This window comes from Branchiostoma belcheri, unplaced genomic scaffold (genome assembly GCF_001625305.1).
Source record: "Branchiostoma belcheri isolate BF01 breed outbred unplaced genomic scaffold, Haploidv18h27 scaffold159, whole genome shotgun sequence".
Taxonomy (NCBI): Eukaryota; Metazoa; Chordata; class Leptocardii; order Amphioxiformes; family Branchiostomatidae; genus Branchiostoma; species Branchiostoma belcheri.
This window is the reverse complement of record NW_017803035.1, coordinates 31,492-51,051: the sequence shown is the minus strand read 5'-3', so window position 1 is coordinate 51,051 and position 19,560 is coordinate 31,492. Positions and strand designations below refer to the sequence as shown.

The following is a 19,560-nucleotide window of genomic DNA, read 5'->3' as shown; positions in this document are numbered from 1 at the left end:
GTTGTGTCAACTTCTGCTGAAGGTGGTTGGTGCTGTGTTGTGGCTGCCTCTGCTGGAGGTGAAGAAGGCTGGTACTCTCTCTTCACCTGTGTTGTGGCTGCCTCTGCTGGAGGTTGAGGGGGTTGGTATTCTCCCTGTATCAGTGTGACCGAGACTGTTGATGTGGCACAGGGAGGCTGGCTTTCTTTCGTCACATGTGTGGCAATGTTTGCTTGTGTTCTGGAGGAAGGTTGACTTTCTTCCTTCACATGTGTGGCAACGTTTGCTTGAGTTGTGGAGGAAGGTTGACTTTCTTCCTTCTACATGTGTGGTGACATCTGCTAGTATTGTGGAGGAGGGTTGGCTTTCTTCCTTCACATGTGCGGTGATGTCTGCTGCTCTACTTTCTTGTTAAAGAAATATGTGTTCTCATGCAAACTCTTTGGTTAGTTTTAGAATAACATATGTTTCTTTTCTAACTCTAATTTTAACTTAGTATAGTATAGTACAGTATAGATATTGTCTTGGCAACAGACAACAGTTTTCTTTATGATCTGATCAGTTCTTTTTCATTTTCTTCCACAAAGCCATCTTTACCGGAACCTTTCTCTTCCTTGTAGACTTGCGGGTAGACGCGTCTGCGTTCCCCTGGGTAGACGCGTCTGCGTTCCCCTGGGTAGATGTGTCGGCGTTCTTCTGGGTAGACGTGTCTGCGTTCCCCTGGGTAGACGCGTCTGCGTTCCCCTGGGTAGACGTGTCGCCGTTCTTCTGGGTAGACGCGTCTGCGTTCCCCTGGGTAGATGTGTCGCCGTTCTTCTGGGTAGACGTGTCGCCGTTCTTCTGGGTAGACGTGTCGGCGTTCTTCTGGGTAGACGTGTCTGCGTTCCCCTGGGTAGACGCGTCTGCATTCCCCTGGGTAGATGTGTCGGCGTTCTTCTGGGTAGACGTGTCGCCGTTCTTCTGGGTAGACGTGTCTGCGTTCCCTCGGATAAACGTGTCGCCGTTCTTCTGGGTAGATGTGTCGGCGGTTCTTCTGGGTAGACGTGTCGCCGTTCTTCTGGGTAGACGCATCTGCGTTCCCTGGATAGACGTGTTGCCGTTCTTCTGGGTAGACGTGTCGCCGTTCTTCTGGGTAGACGTGTCGGCGTTCTTCTGGGTAGACGCGTTGGCGTTCTTCTTGGTAGAGGCGTTGGCGTTCTCCTGGGTAGACGCGTCTGCGTTCCCCTGGGTAGACGCGTCTGCGATCCCCTGGGTAGACGTGCCGGCGTTCTTCTGGGTAGACGTGTCTGCGTTCCCCTGGGTAGAAGCGTTGGCGTTCTTCTGGGTAGACTGTGTCGTCGTTCCCCTGGGTAGAGGCGCCGGCGTTACCCTGGGTAGATGTGTCGGCGTTCTTCTGGGTAGAGGCGCCGGCGTTCCCCTGCGTAGACGTGTCGCCGTTCTTCTGGGTAGACGCGTCTGCGTTCCCTCCCTCAATGTCCTCTCGCAATAGTTCCATGCGCTCTTTCAGTGCTGTCAAAATGTAATGATAGTACTATGGGAAAACAGTCAATGCCAAAATAAAGGATAAATAGTAAATGCTGGGATGAACAGGGATGAATAGGAAAAGGATAGGATGAACAAGTATGAGTAAGGATTAATAGGAAAAGGGTAGAATGAACGGGGATATGTAAAGATGAATGGGAAAGGATAGGATGAACAGAAATGAGGATTAGGATGAGTGGGAAAATGCTAGGAATAGGGATTATGTTAGGATGAATAAAGATTAGTAAGGATGAATAGAAAAACGCTAGGATTGAGTAAGAATGAGTGAGGTTGAATAGGATTAGGACTAGGAGTGGATGAGGAGTGTTCATGATTGGTTCATAAGAGGTTATGCAGTTTGCTTTACCACATGTGATGTCTGTACCTTTGCTACGACCATTGATAATGACATGTGTCATGCATATTCATCGTACTCATTTGCATGTTTGTGGCTGGTTACATGCGGCCGCTACCAACAAAGAAGAACCAAGATATACATTGTAACATTGCTGTGGCTCAAGAAACATTTTGAATTTTAAATTTCCCTATATTTAACCAGAAATTTCTTCCAACTGTCTTAACTTTTACCTTGCACAAGGCTTGGTGCATCGGTCGCAGGAATGATGACAGCATGCTTCTGTTCTGCAATGCCAATCAAATCTTTGCCATCCCTTTTTTTGAAGAATGGTTGTGAGTCTTTTCTCGCTGAGGAAGTTCATGGGCCTGGTCATGGTGCTTACGGTCCTCTTCAGCTCATCTCTGTGGAATCGCCGGTCGCCGGTCAATGCCAAGAGCTTATCTGGGTTGATGGCCACCACCTTCGTTGGCTGTCTCTGGATTTTAATGCTCCCAATTTTGATGGACATGTTGATCTGCATGAACACAAATACATGCGAGACTAAGTATGATTAAGGATTAAGGTGATTCCAATCAGGGTGTATATGTTGAAATATGTCAGCTCCTATGACCTTAAAATAACCTTAATGAGTTATTGATTGAGCATCAAATGCAGTTGTGACCTGATCATGTAGACTAGAACATTTATAATAACTATATCATCAGATTGAAACATTTCAAAATATCCTTTCTTGTAATCTAAAGCTGGTTGAAAATTGATGGTAACACACCAAAACATACAGTCACACACGCACACACACACACACACAAACAAACAAACAAACAAACACACAGACACATATTGTAATTGTATAAACGGGTGCTCTGTTCTATTAAAAGGACCCTTTTGGCTGGCAAATAATGAAGAGACATAATATGCATTGATTATCACTGCTGGTACCTGTTTGAGGTTCATTTTTTGAACAGCTCTCTCGATTGAGTCAATGACCTCTGCCTTGCTTGATTGAAGTTCCGCTGCAGGGGCCGTTGCTCCGAGACAGTGGATCTGAGTCACCAGCTGTGTGACGGTGGTGGCAAAGTATTCCCATACATGATCCATCTCCTCTTCAAGGTTCGCCATGGACAAACACTGGACACGGAAATCACAGATTCCTACATTTTTCAAACTGACTGGGAAATCACAGATTCCTACATTTTCAAATTTCAACATCATGAAGAACCTATACTGACTGCTTAGTTTACTGACAACTATTATTTCTCATTCATTTCTCACTGAAACAACTTTGAAAATGTTTTCAATGTACAAATGGTTTTGATTCAGTGGGAGCATTATGTATACACAGTTCTTTCACATCAAATAAAAGGAAATTTGAGGATCAAAAAATTGATCAAAGTAAATTACAAAATATTAAATCAGAGCCTAAGTCTTGTCTCTTCTTTCATAATATATAATATATATCTGTCATCCACCTGGCTCTGACATAGAACTTTTAAAACCATCACACTAATAAGATTTTTGGAATAGGACGTTAACAGTCATATGAGAAAAAATATGTAACTTGCCTTTTGGGTGAACCACAGTGGGAGGGCATAGACTTGCGTTGTCCTCAGTGCCACTGGTGGGAAGATTGTCTCAAGCCTTTTTTCAATGATGCTAAGCTCATCATCATTGCGGAGGAACTCCTCACCCAGGGCGATGAGGCTGCTGATGGCCTTGGGTGCCTCCGCTCTTGCCTCCTCCAGGGCAAGTGCCAGGGTTGTTTCCGTGAGTGCATCATGGGGGTGGTTTGAGGGAATGAATGGCAGTGATGTAAGCCTTGAGGTCATACTGTGAAAACAGAAACATGATAGGACTGTTTAGGGATCTTTTTGCACAACCAAAACTTCTCTCACCTTGCTTTCATTTTGGTGACTTATCAGAAACGTAAGCAAGGTGCGTGAAGGTTTGATTTTGTTAAAAGAAAATCCCTATATCTTCATATGTTCTACCAACCTGATAAAACTGTTTTCGAATTAACATTCACAAGTTGGTTGTATGACTTGTCCCTTTCCTTTTTCACCTAAGTGCCCACTAAAAAAGGACCAGACGTCCTAGTCATATTATAAAGTAAAGGTATAAAAAGTACATTGTTTATAATATGTGATTTACATTTATTCATTTTCTTATCTTAATTTGGGAATTGGCATTAAACATTTACCTTAACTGGTTCGCATTAAAATACATGTTGAGCTGTTTTAAATTTAAGTCAGTAAGATCAAAAATATGCTGGCTTGGAGGTTGTTTGCTGAATCAATTTTTAAAATCTTATCTGCTTACGCTTTCGTATCGCAGCATTGGAAGTTTGCAGTCACGACAGGTATGGACTTTGGTTTCTTGCACCTGGTCCCATGTGTTCGCTTGCCACCCTGCAACAAATAATTGTCTTAATTATGCCATGTCATGATTCCATCTTACAGAAATATATGCCCTATTATATAGAGCACGATCTTTCAACTGATGTGTTGAAAATTATCTTGAATAATTTAACCTTTCCTCTAATCTTAAATGGATTTGTCTATTATAATGCACATAACATTCACATTAATGGGACTATAAAGACCTTGATAATAAGCAGCTATTGTGGTCCTTTACATCCCAGCATGCAATTAAAACACTAAATGTTAAGTTATCCAAGCAAGTTGATGGCAATTGCAAATGGTAAAAGTTTAAAGCTTGAGTTTAAATTGAGCATTTAGATGAATTACCTTGTTGAAGACCTTCATTATGACCCGCCCTAGTTCCTTCTCATCAAGGGGATCATCCCATCCAAATGGCAGGCTGGAGGTGGCTGCTTCTGTAAGCGCAGAGGCTTCTGAAATCTATGGAAAAGGTCAAACAGTAATGTGCTTAGAATCTGAATTGCAGACACTTTTTTATATGAACCACAGCACCACCAAACGTGTCACAGACCTGAGTGCTGGTACACAATCAAAAGCAGAACAGCAAACTCTTAGCCTGATATTAGTCTTACGTGGGAGGGACAGAGGTTTTCTTCAGGGCCGCAGGAGCTCTTTCCAGCTACATTTCCCGGTGTGTATTTCACAAGAGATCCCCAAGCATACCATCTCTTATTACTATTACCGCAACACTCCTACTGGGGCGGCCTGTTGTACTGGGCGCGGAAGCTATTATAAGTAGAGCCCCGAAGACACAACTTGCCTGGACACCCCAACTACTATGCCACAATCACGTAAGACTGGGTACCAGGCTAACAAACTGGGTGGGGAGGCTATAGTAGAGCCCCGAAGACACAACTTGCCTGGACACCCCAACTACTATGCCACAATCAAGACTGGGTACCACGCTACCAAAATAACATGAGACCTCATGAATGGCCGCCTTTTGAGACATGTTGCAACTGTATTATACCAGTGCGAAGCATAACCATCCTAACTCGTACTAATATAATAAACCTATACCATTCCATGACCAGGGCACAAAAACTTGTAATAAATGATACTCTTATTTTCCTCAGTGTCGTACTGGTGCATTTCCATACAACATCACAACAATTGAAAAAATCCAGGGACACAATACAATTACAAAAACTACAACACCTGAGATCAAATCAATTCTGCGAAGTGCAGCAAACCTTCCTTTCATGTTACACCAAAAGAGGGGTGCGGGGTACATTAACACATTCAGATCAAGAAAAAAAAATGTATATATCGATACCATGTTTTTCTCAGCCACTGGATCTATAAGAATTCATAAGATTGCCATAATTCAGATGTGATCCAATTAACTAAGGACTCATGGGCTACAAAGGGATGATGTCTAAATTCAGGGGTGCCAAAGTATACAGTGCAAGTGTACTAGTATACAGTGCAATTTTACGGAATACAGTACAATCTTATTAGTATACAGTGCAATTGTACGGAATACAGTGTAATGTTACTTTTGGCGTTGAATCACGTGACTTGGACCCAGTTTTCCGGGACGCCGCTGACGTTGCATACTCACGTATTTCTGTGTTTTCTGAGCGACTGTTCTCGTAGATAGACCTTCACTCAAATCAATACAATACTACACACAGGGCATGTTACTACACAGGGATCATTCGAATTCGCTTCAAAAAGACAGAAAATAAATATGTAAGTCAGCGGCGTCCGCCATCTTGAAATGCATTGGAAAAAGCAGGGCCCAAGTCACGTGATTCAACGTCACTTAAGTAAAATTGCACTGTATTCCGTAAACTTGCACTGTATACTAATACGATTGCATAGTGTATTCCTTAAAAATACTCTGGCACCCCTCAGGAAATTTCTCTCAAGCAAACCTTCCAGTTCTGTCCTTCCAACAGTTGCCAACGCCGCCTTCAGTGCTGTTGTCTTCCCAACGGCTGGTGGACCTGTTGCCATAACCACCGGACACTTCCCTTTGGATGTCATGATGACGTCATAATGCAGGCTCATAGCCACTGCTCCAACTATGACTGCACCAGCTGGCCAGTTGACATCAGACTGCAGGTAGGATTTCATCGCCAGCAACAGCTGGCGAAGAACAACGCCTGTTCTGTCCTGCAGTTCGACATCTTTAAAACTTACCACGAACTTGGGTTCTGACTTAACATCCCAGATGTAGTGATCCTGCTTTGGTAACAATACTCCATCACTTCCAAGCTGGACATCTGGACCGAGTACCCAGACTGCTGGATTGTTTGGTGTAGATGGCTGCTTTCCAACATACTGAAAAAATAGAAATGTTAAATGTGTTATTACACAGTGAGATGGAAGCTGTTTCATGACATTTTAACCTTGCTTGACACCAACGTTTGAAAAATGCTTTGGTTTGAAAAAGACATCACTTAATCACTCTTACTCAATTAATCACTAATTGCTTTCTTCACTTTTCCACTACTAACTAACTAGGATGTTTTACGAAAACGTACCACTATACTAACTTGGAAGAAATTATACCCTCTCATATTGGTCTTGTCACTTTTGTTATACCTCATGCCAAAAGGCTGGGTTTATATATATAACATTTAAACAACTAATTTGGAATTTTTATCCAACCATGCATTGTTTTGTCAACTAGGAAGAAAAGGACAAAATTTTTACTCAACTGCTGGGGTCCCGGCAATATACCTGGACTGGAGCATTTTTTGTTGATTCTGAACCAGAATTTTTTTTTTGCAAATCATTAAAAAAATGAAGAGGTGAATCCGATAACCAACAAATTGAATCAGTGTGGCCTACACAAACAAAATGTTTTACAGTAATGAAATTCAATGTAGCCTCCATTACCGTTGTTTTAAAATACTCTCAATTTTAGTTACTTCACCTGGTATATAAAAATTTACCCTGGGGGAGTTTTTAAATGTCTGTACCAAAAAAGTCTCTTTTGTAACCTCTGTTTCCAGGAACAGAGGTTACACCTGTAGCGGAAAAGACAGTGATAACAAGGGATCATTTTCCTGTGCACCATGAATATACCAATGGTAATTAAATAGCAAACATATGCAGCCTAAGGAGAATAACACTCAATGTCATCATGAAAGTTCATCTGTGTTGGTAGGGGTATAAATTATCACAATGCCAGACTCATAAAAAAATACAACTCCAGGAACTGGAGTGGATGTTCTTACCTAGCCAAAGGAATGATACTTAACTCTAAACTCAGTACTCTACAACACATGCATGTAGACTGCCACATCCCCTGCCAGGGCAAAAACGACAAAGAGGCCTGCAAGGAAATGTACAGAGAAACAGAAAAGTCTGAACACCAGGTTCCAAGAACATACACGACCAAACTCCCCTTCAGTCAGTTCAGAAGTGTCACAACACATCCCCATTGAGTTACCTGGATTTTGGACACTGAACAAGAATTTCATGAGAGGGGTGGGAGGCTATATACATCACTTAACCGCGACGGGGGCCGACATCGCCTACCTGAGATACCTTTGACCCAGCTGTTTAAGTGTTGACGTCCGCACACTGCAAAGAAGCCACGTGACAAGCCTCATTGGGTTCTACTGAGACAACCAGAGTGACCGGTCGAAAGCTCTAGGTGAGAGGTTCAACCCTTTGTATTGGACCTTGAGTTATTAACTCTAAACATGTTAAACTAGAGGTCGGAGATCTCATGTCTTAGTCAGAGGTACATTGTTCTAGAGAAATGAACATGTGTATTCTTTACGTTTTAATAACCAATGTGGTTTAGAGTAAAAGAATCTCTGTACTCCCTTTTTTATGCTACGGACACCCTGAAAGGGTTTGCCAGATTTTACAGACGCACAGGTCTCCAGTGGACGTCATCCATAACAATTACTTTGTGTGGCCGTATGAGATAACCTGACGCATGTCCAACCTTTCCTCCTCCAGCTGAAGTTATAATGAACAATCCCTCAATCAGCTGCATGGGGAACCCCATAATGGGATGGGATAAAATAATGTGTACATTATTTTATCCCATCCCATTATGGGGTTCCCCATACAGCTGTCAGCTGTCTCCAAGCAGAGGTTGGTCATTTTTTTTTTTAAACACAAAAGGTGCGATGCAGTGACGTAGGGACCCCCCACGAAGCCCATTTACAAACTTAAAATTGGTCTCAACAATAGTAACTGTTGCACAGAATTTGCACTCAACATTGGCAACAAAGGTAATCTGCCTGCCAAAAATCATGACCGTCGAATTATACCTTTGAGGGGTTATTCCGCTAAATCCGCAGTCACCCACAATGCGGCGAGACAATTCCATACTCTTTCTGAATAAGACAACAAGTTTACACTAGTGTTCCCTGGCCGGCCGGATCTCCAAATGTGTCTACGAAAGTGCCTATACTTTGCAAGGGTGCATCGGGCGCCAGGCTCCGAAGGGCAAGCAATAAAACGGGTCCGGGAGTATGCACCCCCGAGAAATTTGGATTTTTTTAACCTTCCATGATGCATTATCCGACATATTGCGACGCAAAGTAACGCCGACCACTTGACGTTTCACTGTTAGTACGCAAGGCATACTACTGGAAAGCACAACTATTGCAAGAAAGGGGGAAAAACACATGTTGAGGTCTCTACACCGAGAAATCCAAGGAAACTCCACCATTAAAGAAAATTACTGTTGAGACCTGTGACCTAGCTCATCGATAGCACACACAACACTTATAATATAAGTGCTGTGTGTGCTATATAAGTTATATATAGCACAAATATCCTATGCATACGAGGCTTACTGCCTATAACCCAGATGCTATAACCAACCAATAGAAGAAAAAGGGGACAGAAAACTGAATACCAAATAGTATAGTATTTTACAAAAATACTCTTTTTACCTCCATGCATGGACAGCTAGCGCTGACAGCTGTTCTGGGCATAAGGTCGATGACCTACATAAAAGACAGATCTAGTGCAACCAATACAGCTGTCCTACTCTAATTGGCCAGAAGGTCGTTGACCTACATACAAGACAAAACCAGAACAACCAAAAAATATGAACAATATAACTTCTTTTCCACATTCCTATTAAACAAAAGAGTTCAAACTAGTACACCACTAAATCTATATTACTATACCTTATCATACACCATACAAAAATCTAGACTAATGCCACATTGGAACTTGAACTACAAACAAACAAAGAAACAAACACAAAAGGTCTATTACGGGGACATATCGACCCCCTAGACTCTCACCTTTGGACTCAATCTAGTGACCACCACAGTAACATGCCTACAAAATTTCATTAACTTCCATCCACATATACAGAAGTTATCCTACTCACAAGAAAATTAAGGAAATGCCCCCTGTAGTCACAACGAAAGCCTCCACAAAGTCCATTAAGGCCATACCAATTAAATTTGTTGGTTCTCAGATTTTTTTCAGGAAAAGTATGAAGCGACAGGGCGAAAAAAATATAAATAAAAACAGATCTAGGCATCCTATTATAGCCCCAAATGCCACAATAGGAGGTATGAGGTCAACACACCAGGCTGGTTCATAATTTAAACAATGAATTTTGAACTTCTAATGATACCACTGCATTGAAAGATGGAATAACTGTAACAACTAGGAAGAAAAGGAGTTTTCAACTGTTCAGGGCAAAATATGAGCATTTGGCAGTTGATTCTGAATTTTTTTTGAAAATCAGAAAAAATGAAGAGGCGAATCCGTTAACCAACAAATTAAATTGGTGTGGCCTAAAGAACTTAACCTTGGTCCTGAAAATAGTAATCTGATGACCAAAAATTATAAGCAACATTTTACAAATACTTGAGTTATTTTGCTAACAAGCCACAAAGACAAAAGGTGCACTAACGTGACGCACAGACCCCCCACGAAACCAAAACTTGTACTTGACTTTGGCCTCAACAAAGGTAAACTGCCTGCCATGGACGTCGAATCATGCCTGCCGGAGTTATATTGCAAAATCCGCAGTCGCCCACGATGCGGCGAGCCAATTTCATAGTCCTTCTAACGAAGACAACTACCAACATAGATGAAGACTGTCATGTAGACATTTCCACTACTTAGAACTTGGCCAAGTTCACATCTTCATATGATACGGGAATATGCGGTTATGTTTCTATCTATAAATGTTACCTAAAAATCATTTTTGAGATTTTTAGATAATTTGAAAAAACAACATTGGGATAGTCCAAATGGACTCGTGCTTCATGGTAGAACAATCTACATGGTATCGCTGTGAGGAATCCCCCCCCCCCACACACACACACACACAAACACACATTGGGTTCTACTGAGACGACCTGAGTGACCGGTCGAAAGCTCTAGGTGAGAGGTTCAACCCTTTGTATTGGATCTTAAGTTTTTAACTCTAAACATGTTAAACTACCAACATAGATGAAGACCGTCATGTAGACATTTCCACTACTTAGAACTTGGCCAAGTTCACATCTTCATATGATACGGGAATATGCGGTTATGTTTCTATCTATAAATGTTACCTAAAAATCATTTTTGAGATTTTTAGATAATTTGAAAAAACAACATTGGGATAGTCCAAATGGACTCATGCTTCATGGTAGAACAATCTACATGGTATCGCTGTGAGGAATCCCCCCCCACACACACACACACAAACACACAAACACACAGTTATCATCTTGTGCTTCAGATTTTCATCTTTTAGAGCAATTAGCCACAGATTTAAAGTTCAAAATTCATTGTTTACATTTTGAATCAGCCTGGAGTGTTGACTTCATGGCTACCATTTTGGGCCATAATAGGATGCCTAGGCCTGTTTTTATCTATTATTTTTTTCGCCCTCCCACTCCATAATTTTTCTAGAAAAATCCGTGAATTTAACCAAGAAATTAAATTGGTGTGGCTTCCCCGTGACCGAGGGATTATCGCTCACTCGCGGTAGGGGATGGCACCCAGGCTAAAAACTTTGCGACCTCTGAGTGACACTTCCTGTCACATCGCCGCTCGTGTCAGGTCCGTTACGCACGAGTCGGAGAGCAATAAAAGGAGTACTTCACCACTTCCCACCTATTATATACCACTTTGCACCTATTAGATACCGAATTCGCAAATTGGAGCTTCTCTGGCCGGCTATTACTTCAAGCACATGGTAGCCTCCTTCTCAGGCGTTCCCGGATCGGTCGTTACTGTATTTTTTTGGGGGGGGGGGTATTTTCTGATCAAACGTAGATCGCACGCAATAAAAGCTCTAGCCGGCAACTCTACATATATCCAAGGAGATATATGATATATCCACGACCGATCCGGGAACGCCTGAGAAGGAGGCTAAGCAAATGGTTTCTTCCTTGCAAATTTGGTACTGTTTTTGCAGCCATCGAAGATCTGCTTGGAGATTACATATAAGTACGAGGGGAATAAAGAACGAGTATCAAATAACTTAATAACAAACCTCCGCCACGTTAAACACAGTTGGATTTGGGCTTGTTGCCATCATGTAGGCGTTTGTGATTTGATGAAGGTAAACTGGGAGTTCAGTTTTCATCATGTACGTTTGCAACATCCACAGGCTCTGTCTGCATCGGTGATTCAGCGCCGTGATGAAGTTGACGAGGTGCATGGTGTCCGATGTCTTCACTGGAACTAACCTGGGGAGCAGAATCTGAGTGTTAGACATGCGTGGGAAAAAGTTGAAGTAGCACAAGCCTGGGCCACGTCATTCTCTACGAGGCGCCGACTAGTCTGTGAATATTGTAGCAAACACTCGAAGAATGTTGAATAAAATTAAGAAAAAAAAATAAAACCAAAATGTCTTCCAGTTGGTCTGCATCTAGCCTGGGTGCCATCCCCTACCGCGAGTGAGCGATAATTGCCCTCGGCCAGGGAAGCCACACGCCCCGCCGACCTTGATTTGCGCACTGGCTCTAATTATCTGGCGTGAAAGATATTGGGTTTGGGGCAGCCTGGGGTTGGGACGCGGATCAGTAGCGGACACAAAAAAATCTATCGCTTTATGAACGCCAGCGTCTGGCACCCAGGCTAGTCTGGATCGAGTTATATTTTCAACTGATTTTTTTTGCTGTCACGGATGCTGACATTTCTTACGCAAACGGATCCTCTATGGACGACCATGTTCAGGCCGATTTCTACTACTGTTCGTTGCAACGGAGTCTGGTGTAGACTATTAGGGACGTGCTTACGATCGTTAATTTTTCGGGCGCGTGTACTTACACAGATCGTAAATTACACGGTGCGTAAGTTATCGCACCGTACTTGTTACTAATATACTTACAAAACACCCTGACGTGAACTTGAAACGATTATCTCTAGTAGTGAGTCAACCATCAACAAGTAAACCACCGTTTTCGTCCGGTCCCCCTCTTCATGTTTATCTGCCATACACATTCCAGCATGGCAAGGCATACCATTTTGCCCATTTTCGGCATGTCACTGTCAAAGGGCAACAAAATTTCCCAAAGTTTTTTTTTCCCCAAATCAAGCGAAAATCAATGCACGCGCTGATGTCATCCATAAAAATTACTTGCTGTGGCCTTAGTGTAATTGAAAAATAATACTAGTTCCCCGGGAGCCATGGCCATCCTCACTCGGCGTCGCGGGGAGTTAGTAAACCTCGCGGGCCCTGACCGGTTAGCCCGTCCCGCGCCCTCCCCGCCCTCTAGGCCTCGCGCTGAGTGATAATGTCACTATTCTCCACGACGCCCAACGAGGATGAGGATGGCTCCCGAGTACACGATTAAATAGTGGCGAAAAATGGTACAAAGAAAGTAGCCTCCTTCGTAAGTGTTCCGTGATCAGTCGTTTTTTAGTCAACCGCAGTATAGACTAGAAATCTTGTCTGAAAATCGTAAAAATTCCAAATAAGCGCCCCCTCCCACACCCCAAAAAGAGACCGATCCATCACGGGACGCCTAAAAAGGAAGATAGTAAAAACGGCATTTCACTATAGTATTTAGTAATTTCTATAACAACTTGAATTAACACTTACCATTCTGTCGGACTCTGTCCTTGTGCAGAGAGGCCATGTTTGACCTTGAAGACAAAACCCTCGCCAGTTTCCTGACGAAACAGACCGGCCACTTCTAAACTGAAGTTCGAGCACGGCCTGAACTTTTTTGCTTGACTGCCCACAAGGACTCCAAGTTCTCCACCAAATAAAACTAGTTTAGACTTTTCTTCTTCAATCGCGCTGTCGGAACCGGAGGGTCCCGCGGTGCCTGCCATCATACTCAGGTTGTTCTGGTACTCTGCGTGGCACTTGTAAGCCTTTTAGTACCCCTACTGTGAGGACCAATGACATGCTGACCAATCAACAACCCACCCGTTGACGGCGTTTTTTTTTTCTGAAAGTAAACAAACTGTGGAAACCGTATGGTATTGATACTAGCCATGGCGAACCGTTTTTCTAAATCGGCTTCACGACCACGCCCCTTTGTATGAATGACTTCCTAGTACGTTGCGCGGCAGAATAAAAAGCTGAGTGGTGATTATTTGGATGGTGATTTATCGGTACTACTCAACATCTGTAAAAACTTGGGTGACTGGTTTTCAGCCTGAGTGATCGGCGCCGTTTTGCAATAAAAAAACACCAGCAATAATCACCATCATCTGGACACTAGACAACCCTCTACCAGGCTTCGTGAGGCGGCTGGGAAGAGTAATCTCATTGGCCGGGTCAGCAATGGTATCGCCTATGAACCAACACTGTTACACTACTCCCCTTTTCTTTTCAAGATTAGTCCTCGAGTCTTCCAAATTCGACATCCCTGGAGCGGCAGAACTCCCAGGGCCTAGCCTCTACCAGGCGAACTGTTCTCTCAACGGACAAACTCCCTTGGCATGCTTATTCTCTATTTGGCCGATTTCTACTCTTTCCAGCCGCCTCCCCAAACCTGCTAGAGGCTACCCAGGGTCGGCATGGGAGTCGCTGTAAGAAATGAACCCCCCACTGTTACAGGATGGTGATTTATTGGTACTATTCAACATCTATCAAAACTTTGTTGACTGGTTTTCATCATTATCAGTGATCAGCGCCGTTTTGCAAGAGGGCCTGCATGCGCTTTTTGTTAACCGTTAGGGGCTATTTCAATTAACCGTTAATCGTTGCCGGCCTGCTCTAATTCAACGTTAAGCGTTATCAGTATATTCCTCGTGAAGCGTCATTGGGTGTTTTAGTTCAGTGTAAAACGTTATTAGTCATCCTAAATTCAGCGTTAAGCGTTAATGAATAATTCTTCGTTACGCCTAATTTTGCCTTTCAAAATCCGGGAAAATGCGTCATTGAAGGTTCAAAAATAACAAATTTCCCGGGGGAGAATGCCCACGGACCCCCTTCATTGCTCGCGCTTTTGGCGTAATCTCCAAGCAGATCCCTCTCGGTGGCAAAAAGACAGTATCAAATTGGCCAGACAGTATCCATTAGCCAGAGAAGCTCCGCGGCCACCGACGTGGGGATCAGGACAAAAAAACGGCCATATATAAAAAGGTAACGATTATTCCCCACAACCTCTGCTTGGAGAGTATTTTGGCGCTCGAATCGCGCTTCTGCACTCGGTCCCCTCCGGACGGCTCTAGCCAGAACCAGCTTTCCCGTCAATTACCGGAAGTTTGCTGAACGTTACAGAATTTTGTAATGAATCCGTCAACCTTGACAGACAAAATTAACAAAAATCTTGTGTAAAAATATGAAAACATCAGAAGGAGCGACAAACACTCTCAACACCATGATTTGCTTCTCAAAATGCGGGAAATTGCGTTTTTAAGGCTTAAAAATCCTAAATTTCCCGGGGAGCAACATTAGGACCCCCTTAGATTGCGATCGACAAATCCATCGGTAAAACGGAAAAAAAGTCAAGCTTTTGAATTTTCTGTACTTACTCTTTTACTAAATTGCCTTTTTTCCCCCTTCTTATATGTATTTATTTAGTGGTGCCGTAAACATAAGTGTTTTCCACTTTAGTGCGGGACCACCATGTCTTGTACCTTTTTCTATGTGAATGAATAATAAAAAAACAACTTATGTTTGCGTTAGCGGAATGGCCATTGTGCACATCAAGAAACGGATCGTAACTTGATGTGCACAATGAGAGGGAGAGAGGGAGGGAGAGAGATAGAGAAAGAGAGAAGGAGAGGGAGAGAGAGAGAGAGAGAGAGAGAGAGAGACCAATTGATACTGTAATTTGCAGCCACCGAAACGTCTGCTTGGAGATGAGAAATTACTGCAAAGTGCAAAGGGTACTCAGTCTCCAAGCAGATTCACGGATGGGGCACGAAGGGGACTTTGTGCTGGCTGGGACCTCTATCCATCCGGCGGAAACAGATACATTGTACATGCAGCCAACATAAGATCACCACGCCCAACCGAATTAGTCTCCACCAGACTCCTTTTGATACTGCAGGCTGAACAAATACTTGTACATGTATTAAAAATGAGATATAAGACCATATAACTGGCCTGTGAAGGTGGCACGCGGTAGGCGGGGCGGAACCCCACTTGGAGACGGAACAAAATGAGTGTAATTAACTATTTTTCCCACAATTTTCATAAGTGAACACACATGTTAATTGTCCTTAGAGCACTGCTTGGTCACCTCAGCCGATAGGAAGCCACAAACTAGCGTGTATCCGTCGGGTTAGCATCTCGAATCTACCCTTGTGTCGACAAAGCTACAGTAGTAACCTTTTTGCCAGTCTGCCAGACTCCACGATGGCATCACACTCTGAAAGTAAGTTACTCTCTTTATATGTCTTGCTTACATAATGATCCGATCTACAAAATTCGGACATTGGAAATGATGTTTCTGCAAGCCCTTTTCCGTAGATGCGTAAATCGGCCGTTTTAATTCTACGTAGAGCGTAGACGGACCGCTCTAATATTTTTGCGTAGATAGTATTCGGATTGGAGATTATCAGGCTGGTCGATACAAAATAACCAGGTATATTTATTTATTTACTTAAGTATATATTTTATATAATATATTTCTTTTAACAGTCTTAGCCCAGGCATACAACTCCAACGTGCGGGACTACAGAGAGGACACGAGACAGATCGTCAAGTTCCTCTCGGCTCCGGGCCAGCTGGTGCACTGCCCATTCAATCCGGCGCACGTGGTGAAATGCTGCAAGGTCGAGGACCACTACAAAAAATGCAGCAAGGTTAGTGGGAATATTGAAGCGTGAATCGTTTGACTGCGAACCGGCTTAACAGTTTAGCCAAGTGGGGGCCCGCAAGCCGTTTTAATTCTACGTAGAGCGTAGACGGACCGCTCTAATATTTTTGCGTAGAGCGTATTCGGCGTTTTAATTCTACGTAATGCGTTGTAGCCACTGGAATTTATCGTAAAGCGTAATGGAGAGGTTTCCGAATTCAGCGTAGAGCGTTGTCGGGACCCTCCTTGCAGGCCCTCCCTAGTGGGTGTTGGCTACCCTAACGACACATAACAACCACATTTGAACCCAAGTTTCCCAAATATTGTCCCCTCCCCATGGCCCACTTAGTGTGATAACTTTAGAGGGATGCCGCTAGCCCAGGTGAGATGTCATTGCTTCTAATTGACTACACATAGTAGTAAAAATACTTATTATTTTTAATTATAATATTTTTAATAATTACATTTCCAGGACTACAAAGGGCCAGCGCTGGCAACTTGCAAATACAACCGTCTCCACCTGGTGGCCCCAAGGGACCTGGACCAGCACCAGTCCTTCTGCCCATGTGGTATGATATTGGTTTATTTTTGTTTATTTTTGTCATCTTTTTTATTCTGACATGCCCATATATAATGAGGTAACCAGGTCTGAAATGTACAATAGAGCCCATTCCAAGTTAATGCGAAGGTCGGCGTTTGTTACTCCGTGAAGGAGATACTAGTAGTATAGTATACCTCCTGGCAGTATCTGTTGGGATTGTGGTTTGCCGGCCTACTGCTATATCTTGTCAAATGAGTAATATGTAGTAAATGAAAGATATTGTTATGAAAGATGCCTTTCTTGATCTATTTAGATTGCCGTGTTGTTGATTTTATGTAGGCTGTGTTTACACTACGTCTGCAACTGTTTTCCCGGAGGGGGGAGGGGCTGGGCAAACTTCTGGGCAGTTGACCACCGGGAGCGCTAGATTATATATCATAGACCTGGGATTTTTACGATACGTTGTTACCAGTTGTTAAGTGATCACACACAATGTTTACATACACTATACTGTTCTCAATCTGCAAAAGAGTATTAACGTATATTGACACTTGTTGATATTGTTAAGATGTAATGTCAATCAACTGCCAAACACACTGGGCTTTTACTGGCTATGGCTGAAGTAGACGATTATTCTCTGGGCTTTAACGTTGTACTGAAACTAATTTGTAAATCTTCTTCCGTAGCGCCTTCCGACATCAAGCTAAGGGCCGCGGCTGCTGCTAACCCACCCGTGATCCCCGGTGAGATTGCCTTTCACTTTCTAGACCACAGGAAGTATATTGTGTGGATGACATGTGTCACAGATTCTTTATGTATTATGCAACAGCATGAGAAATAGGACCCTCCTACTCTCCAAGCAGAGGTGAGAGGGAGAGAACGTAGGATATTCCGACATTTCACTGAGAGGGAAATGTGCCTCCCTTAGCTAGCCATGTCAGAATATCCTACGTTCTCTCCCTCTCACCTCTGCTTGGAGAGTAGGACCCTCCTTCTTTAAAACGTGGACCTTATCAAAATAATCCTTTTCCTTGCCTTCATACACAATCAGTTTACTTTAGCTTTCTTTAAAATATGGTATTGCCATAATGAAAAGCCCGTTGTCTTTTCTTGATTAGAGATTTAATTTGGTGGGTAAACCATTCTTTATCTGAATTGTTTTAACGACAGATTTAGAATAAAATCTAGAAGGCAAATTAACATCTTTTCTCGTTAAAAGAGTTTGATAGAAAGTATTAATGTCTGTAACGGCCAAACAATGGCGGCACCGGTCAAAACATTATTAGTGATTACATGTTTTCTTTTTCCTTAACACAGGCGAGGACCTGAGGGAGAAACTTACGTGCAAAATATGCTTGGTGCGTGGGCTCAAGGTTGCGTTCCAGTGTGGGCATATGTTCTGCCAGATTTGCGCCGCAGCCATGGCAACGTGCCCCGCCTGCAGGGTGGTGGTTAGCAGGGTCCAGCCAGTCTTTTTCATTTAAATGTCAGCCGCCCCACTACGTATACACGGTGCCCCACTAGTAACAAGGCACTATTAACTAGTTGTTTAAACAAAGGTTCATACCGAGGTGACTAATAATAATAGAATTAGTATAAAGCTAGAACCCTGTGGTGTCAGCGTATGTAAGACCAATAAAGTAGCCCTGGTCAGTCGACCAGGGTCAGTCTGAAGTAAATTGCGTGAGGATCTCTATCTCTCTCCCTAGGCTCGCTACACTTAGATTCGTCATAAAGTTTTGTTGTGGTAAAGGTAGCTGAACTGAATGATTCTTTTCTGTGCCAATTTCCGAAACAATACTTGATAGAAGTTAGCTGCGCTTGCGGCGCCTCCCGAAAATCAAACACTTGTGTAATTTTTCGATAAACGAGCCATGAAACTAGCCTTATTTTACCAACAAAATTTGCCCTACAGAATGCAGAAAAAAAACGTTTAATGGGGAAAAATTTTCCCGGACCCCCCAGTAATCTACAGGCAGATCTTTTGGTGGCTGCAAAAACAGTATCAAATTGGTCAGGCAGTATCCATTAGCCAGACAGTATCGAATCAAATTAGTGGCTGATAGATCCTGTCTGGCCAATTTGATGCTGTACTTTGCAGCCACCGAAACATCTACTTGGACGGATGAGTGCCCAGCAGGGATGCCTACCTAATTTCTCCAAGCAGATTCGGTGGGGCAAGGGGACTTTGTGTTGTGACATGCAGCCAACATAGAGTCCCCTTGCCCCACCGAATCTGCTTGGATAGTAATCCCTGTTTGCATCTGCGAAGGGTCCCGGGAACAAGAAATGAATAAAAAACCAACATTGACATCAAACTTCATTCAAGTTTATTAATAGTTGTAAGAAATTCATTAGTAACGAAATGCTTGGAAATCTAGGAAAATGATGTACAGAATATCAAAACAGTGTAATGGAAAACTACCATTAAGTTGTGTGCAGGTCTTGAGTAGATAGACCTCACTCAGAAGCTGTAAGCTTCAGGGGAATGCTAAGACTTCCCTTTCAACTTTGATTTTACTTAGGAAATTCGTCACCTGTAACAGACTTAGTTCTTTAATCTGGAATGATTCA

The 19,560-nt window shown here is 42.9% G+C and overlaps 3 protein-coding genes across 3 annotated transcripts; all 3 read right to left on the bottom strand.

Annotated features, from left to right (window-relative positions):
- Nucleotides 1-537: 537 nt before the first annotated feature.
- On the bottom strand, nucleotides 538-1,050 carry LOC109465817 (circumsporozoite protein-like). Its single transcript, XM_019763258.1, has one exon. It carries the CDS (start codon nucleotides 1,048-1,050, stop codon nucleotides 538-540), a length of 513 nt encoding a protein of 170 aa, XP_019618817.1.
- A 338-nt stretch (nucleotides 1,051-1,388) lies between these two features.
- On the bottom strand, nucleotides 1,389-5,801 carry LOC109465857. Its single transcript, XM_019763347.1, has 7 exons — nucleotides 5,796-5,801; nucleotides 4,603-4,716; nucleotides 4,175-4,263; nucleotides 3,421-3,685; nucleotides 2,798-2,986; nucleotides 2,089-2,372; nucleotides 1,389-1,488 (listed from the first exon to the last, which is right to left on the bottom strand). Exons 2-7 carry the CDS (start codon nucleotides 4,618-4,620, stop codon nucleotides 1,449-1,451), a joined length of 885 nt encoding a protein of 294 aa, XP_019618906.1. The 5' UTR covers nucleotides 4,621-4,716; nucleotides 5,796-5,801; the 3' UTR covers nucleotides 1,389-1,448.
- On the bottom strand, nucleotides 4,655-11,814 carry LOC109465816. Its single transcript, XM_019763257.1, has 3 exons — nucleotides 11,732-11,814; nucleotides 6,177-6,585; nucleotides 4,655-4,716 (listed from the first exon to the last, which is right to left on the bottom strand). Exons 1-3 carry the CDS (start codon nucleotides 11,774-11,776, stop codon nucleotides 4,655-4,657), a joined length of 516 nt encoding a protein of 171 aa, XP_019618816.1. The 5' UTR covers nucleotides 11,777-11,814.
- Nucleotides 11,815-19,560: the final 7,746 nt, after the last annotated feature.